The 6,145-nt window shown below is 45.0% G+C and overlaps 1 protein-coding gene across 1 annotated transcript; it reads left to right on the forward strand.

Annotated features, from left to right (window-relative positions):
- The first annotated feature begins 429 nt into the window (after positions 1-429).
- Positions 430-5,277, forward strand: LOC119299805 (protein spotted leaf 11-like). The gene is made up of 4 exons (XM_037576951.1): positions 430-856; positions 2,933-3,049; positions 3,142-3,576; positions 3,655-5,277. Exons 1-4 carry the CDS (start codon positions 557-559, stop codon positions 4,855-4,857), a joined length of 2,055 nt encoding a protein of 684 aa, XP_037432848.1. The 5' UTR covers positions 430-556; the 3' UTR covers positions 4,858-5,277.
- Positions 5,278-6,145: the final 868 nt, after the last annotated feature.

Here is a 6,145-nt window from a genome sequence, read left to right on the forward strand (position 1 = left end):
CCGTCTGACTTCGGTTTGCGGAAAAAAACATGTCCATACCGTTTTGCGGACCGATACAAATCCGTGTTGGATAATTTCCGTGGTCTGAATAGTTTGGTCCGGATGTATCCCGGTCATTTGAGGATGGGCGCGTTGGAACAATCTCACGGTATAAACATGACGTAGAACTATAATATCACACTTCTGGCAGTTTCTTCAATCAAAAGAAGTCCACGAAACTAATCACCACACGAATACGCAACAAACATCGTGTACAATTTTCACAAAGTTTGTTTTCCAGGATAAATAGTCCATAACCATCGCCGGTCCGGTTGGCTGGTATTGGCAGCCGGTGCACCTGCACCAAGTATACCCGAAATGACGTTGGAAAAAATCTGCCGTGTAGAAAGGGAGGAGGAAGACGACTCGGCCAGCCCAACGCGCTGACCGCCCCGACGACCCATAAGATGAAGGAGCAGCCAGCGCCACCAAGCGACCGCTCTTCCCCGTATTTTACCGCCCCGTGCCACTAGCGCCAGCCGATCCCCACGCGGCCGGCTGCTGCTTCTCCGGTCTCATGGCCGGCGACCAAGAGGAGGCGGAGCGGGAGTCCCCGGCGCCGGCGCCGGCTGCGGAGCGGGTCGCCGCCGCGGTGGAGACCGTGGCGGCGCCCGGGGAGTTCCGGAACGCGTACCGGCGGCAGCTGCTGGCGCTGTCCCGCCGAATTCGCCTCCTCGGACCCTTCGCCGAGGAGCTCCGGGAGCGCCGCCGCCCCGCGGGGGAGGAGGAGGAGCGGGCGCTGGCGACGCTCGCCGACGCGCTGGAGAAGGCGGTCGAGCTGCTCAAGCTCGGCCGCGAGGGAAGCAGGATCTCTTTGGTACGTCCCTTTACCTACCCACGCGGGAGCGGTTCCTGATTTCGTCAGATTCCTGGTCCTCGGATGCCTCCGTGGGCGAATTAGATTCATGATTCGTTAGTATTCTTGATATTTTACATGGAAAAGCGCGACTTTAACCTTGGCTATGCCATCTAAAATAACCAGGTAACTTTAGCATTATTCTATGATAAAAGAAACATGGGGCTTCTGATCCTTGGATCAAAATTGTGATTCTGATCTGCATATTGTTTGTGGCCTTGCTTGGCTAACGAGTAGGATCTAATTCCATTGTGTGAACCTTTGGTGTTCCACTTCCTGAGCTCATTCTATTTTCCTTTTTATCTGAAGTGCGGTCTTAGGATTATCATGGTTTTTTAATTCAGTTTGTTGTTCTTTTCTGTTCACTAAAATTTGCACAGTTATTTTTTTACGAGAAATTTGTACTGTTTGTCAAAATCGATACATTTTGGTGTGAAATCTCCCCCTAGGATAACCGTTTAAGTCCATGGTTGGGTTTATGTAATTAATGGCTTGAGTGCCCTTAAGTGCAAAGAGGGATTTGATAATATGCCCTTAAGTGCCTCCATCGTATTATGATCTGTTTTCGTCTGTTCTCCTTCTCGTGCGACATGGTACTATCTCGAATCCTTAATCTAGAGTCATCCAAGAAACTAGTGTTTCATGCAGAAAAAGAGGATAAAACATACCAAAGCACAAGTAGGGGAGGCATATTATCAAATGCATGCACTTGTGCACCCATGATCCAATACCGAGATTTGTTTGTTATTTTGCTGTCCGTTTCCTACATGTTTTCTTCTCCTCATGTATTTACATGTGGTTTTCCTCATTCAGTTTACTTTTCGTGGTCCTGAAATCTTTCCATTCAGTTTGGATATGAAGTTTATTTAGTGCCTTATTATGTGCCACATGTTTCCTTTCGAATCGTGATTCTAAGGATATCAGACACACAAAATACATCAGGCAAACTATATTTCTTTCTTGTATATAATGCTTGTGAACAACAACAATAACAACAACAACAACAACAACAACAACAATAACAACAACAACAACAACAACAAAGCCTTTAGTTAGCTATCCACGTGCCAGAGCATGAGTTGGTTTTGAGATCTTATGGGTTTCAGCTCTAGCCTACCCCAACTTGTTTGGGACTAAAGGCTTTGTTCTTGTTGTTGTTGCACATACAAGAAAGATATATAGTTTGCCTGGTGTATTTTGTGTGTTTGATATCCTTAGAATCATTCCAGACCTGATCATTTCTTGTGTGGCCACACATCCATCTGAACATGCTCATTTCTGCTACACCCAACTGCTGAACTTGTCGCCCTCTAGTCAGCCAACACTTGGCGCCATACAACATTGTGGGTCGAATCACCGTCCTATAGAACCTGCCTTTTAGCTTTTGTGGCACTCTCTTGTCACAGAGAACGCCAGAAGCTTGGCGCCACTTCATCCATCCGGCTTTGATTCGATGGCTCACATCTTCATCGATATTACCATCCTTCTGCAGTGTTGACCCCAAACATTGAAAGATGTCCCTCCGAGTTACCACCTTCCGATCAAGGCTAACCTCCTCCTCGTGCCTAGTAGTACTGAAACCGCACCTCATGTACTCAGTTTTAGTTCTACTAAGCCTAAAGCCTTTCAATTCCAAAGTTTGTCTCCATAGCTCTAACTTTCTATTAACCCCCATCCAACTTTCATCGATTAGCACCACATCATCCGCAAAGAGCATACACCATAGGATATCTCCTTGTATGCCCCTTGTGACCTCATCCATCATCAAGACAACAAGACAAGGGCTCAAAGCTGACCCTTGGTGCAATCCTATGTGAACCATAGTCTTTGAAGATATTAAAACTTGAATGTTCTTAAAATGATTATTGATGTTGTCATTTTGCCACTTATTTCTGTTGTCCCTTTGACCTTTGAATATATCATGCCAACCTTATAGATCTTATTTATAGGAGCATGCTCTTCAAAACAGTACTTATTTTTTGTGCCATTATGTCCCAGTCAGTTAGCTAAACTGATTTTTTGTGTGTGTTCTTGCAGGTTTTTGATAGGGATAGAGTAATGAATATATTTCAGGAAGTAGTTGCTCAGTTGGAACAAGCTTTGCATGACTTTCCATACAATGAACTGGATATATCTGATGAAGTTAAAGAACAGGTAATTTTATCAGCTTAACTGAACAGAATCCTTTTTGGATTGTTGAGGAGTACTGAACTACAGTTTTGGTCACACTTAACAATCCTCTCCAGGTTGAGTTAGTGCATGCACAGCTCAAAAGAGCAAAAGAACGGGTTGATATGCCTGAGGATGAGTTCTACAACGACCTATTATCTCTGTATAACAAGACCTATGACCCAAGTGCAGAACTGGCTATCCTTGACAGGTTGTCAGAAAAGCTACACCTCATGACTATCACTGATCTCACGCAAGAGTCACTTGCTCTGCATGAGATGGTGGCATCTGGTGGTGGCCAGGATCCAGGAGAGCACATTGAGAAATTGTCAATGCTACTGAAGAAAATCAAGGACTTTGTGCAAACTAACAACCCTGAGATGGGCCCTCCTATGGCTTCCAAAATAATGGATACCAGCGGGGACCAGAAATCTGTCATCGTTCCTGATGAATTCCGTTGTCCAATTTCTCTCGAGCTGATGAAAGATCCTGTGATAGTTGCTACTGGCCAGGTGAACTAAAATTTGTCAACTAAACTCTAATGCAACTTCAGTACATAATTTGAGATATTTTTTCCTTTTCATTTGCAGACATATGAACGGTCGTGCATCGAGAAATGGCTAGCATCTGGGCATCACACTTGCCCAACTACGCAGCAAAGGATGGCAAACACAACATTGACGCCAAACTATGTCCTTAGAAGTCTCATCTCTCAGTGGTGTGAAACCAACGGAATTGAAGCGCCTAAGCGCTCATCCCAGCCTAACAAGCCAATGCCAACATGCTCTTCTAGTGAACGTGCTAATATTGATGCTCTGTTATCCAAGTTATGCTCTCCAGACCCTGAGGAGCAGAGGTCAGCTGCTGCAGAGCTTCGCCTCCTCGCAAAGCGGAACGCACACAACCGACTATGCATTGCTGAGGCTGGTGCAATTCCCTTGCTATTGAGTCTGTTATCGTCATCTGACTTGCGGACTCAGGAACACGCTGTTACTGCACTTCTGAACCTCTCCATACACGAGGACAACAAGGCAAGCATCATGTCCTCTGGTGCTGTGCCTAGTGTTGTCCATGTGCTGAAGAATGGCAGTATGGAGGCCCGGGAAAATGCTGCAGCCACCCTTTTTAGCCTCTCTGTGGTCGATGAATACAAAGTAACGATTGGGGGAACAGGGGCTATCCCTGCCCTTGTAGTGTTGCTAAGTGAGGGCAGCCAGCGGGGTAAGAAAGACGCAGCAGCAGCCCTCTTCAACTTGTGCATTTACCAAGGTAACAAAGGCCGTGCGATACGAGCTGGCCTTGTGCCACTCATCATGGGTCTAGTAACCAACCCCACAGGAGCTCTCATGGACGAGGCTATGGCGATACTCTCAATACTATCCAGCCACCAAGAGGGGAAGGCAGCTATCGGGGCAGCAGAGCCTGTTCCTGCGCTTGTCGAGTTGCTCGGAAGTGGGTCACCGAGAAACAGAGAGAATGCTGCAGCTGTGATGCTGCATCTGTGCAGCGGCGAGCAACAGCTTGTGCATTTAGCCCGTGCGCATGAGTGCGGGATCATGGTTCCGTTGCGGGAGCTGGCATTGAACGGCACAGAAAGGGGAAAGAGGAAGGCAGTGCAGTTGCTCGAGCGGATGAGCAGATTCATGGTTCAACAACAAGAGGAACAGGAATCTCATTCTCGGCTGCAGGCCGCCGCGGCACAAGTTCTCCCTCAGGCCCCTGAACAGGTCCAAGAAAGCGAAATCCCGGATCAATTGGAAAGTCCGGCGTCTCAATACCCCACGCTGTTATGAAAACAGTGCCGATATTGCCCTACCTCTTGGACGTGTTTATCTATTGGATACTAGCGCAAGTGGGAGTCAATCATGCGAACCGAGTGATGTAATTATGTGACAGGCCTCTACTGCCAGGTGAGGTATTTGAAATTTATATTTGCCGCCTTCTTCCAGCTTGTAACTGAAACACTTGTCGGGTTGTCGTGGGCATGTCAGCCCAATCTTGAGGTATGTACAGCTCTTCAATCCACAGTTTCTGATATCATGTAGCCGCAGAACACAAGGTTCTCCAAATGTAGTATATCCTCAGTGTAATAGTAATGATGATTTATGTAAAAGTGAAGATTTTATGGTGGGTTTAACTAGTAAATATTATCATCTCCTCGCACTGTGTCACATTTGCATGTAATATGATTTTATAGCATGTAATTTATTTTATCTGAGACATTATTTGCACATATACCTACGTTTTATCTTGGTTAAAGTGTCATCCTGAACCTCCTAAAAGAACCTACGTTTTGAATCTGAAGAAGTTATACATAATGAGAATATGAGATACACAATATGTACTGCATAGACGAGATATGGGGGAAAAATATCCAAGGAAGTATGGAGATCATCATTTACTCGTGAACGGTGAGGGATTTACTAAATTTCACTTGTGTCACGTGACACCAATTGGAGTACCTTGGAAAATGAAGGACGCAAATGGTGTTTGCAGTGCTTTGCTCAGTGTTGTTAATTCCTTGGTAATATGAAAGAATCTACCTATACTTCAAAAGCGCCCTTCTAATCCTGAGCTCAAACGCTCTCTATGAACAGTAAAAACTGGTATATATATTTATAACAAACATTGTTTAGTTATCTTTTTAGGTGCAAATTTTTGTGATGAAATCACATTCCTGAAGTAGTCTTTTTGTAGCATTGATTTTTTTCCCACGGCACTGGAATGCCTTTTCTTCACGGAAATTTGCAAGTATGTAGCATTCAACAATGTTTGTTGCAAAAAGAAAATCAGTTTTGTTTCATTTTTTTACTATTGTTTTTGGTTTTACTATTCACAGAGGTGCATTTAAGCTCGGGAGTAGAAACTTCCTGTCTAAGGCACAACCATATGCACCTAAATTAGGTTGTGTTTCTGGGGATAGTGGCTCATTAGGCCAACTCTAACCGATCCCTAAAAAATAGAGAAGGGTCCGGCTGAGTAGAGTTAGAGTAAACTTTTACTCTTCTAAAGGTGGCCGCACCGTTCTTCTAAACTGAGTGGAGTAAAAAAAAATATTGTGTAGGTTTTGTGTCCTAGACG

Source organism: Triticum dicoccoides, chromosome 5A (assembly GCF_002162155.2).
Source record: "Triticum dicoccoides isolate Atlit2015 ecotype Zavitan chromosome 5A, WEW_v2.0, whole genome shotgun sequence".
Lineage (NCBI taxonomy): Eukaryota > Viridiplantae > Streptophyta > Magnoliopsida > Poales > Poaceae > Triticum > Triticum dicoccoides.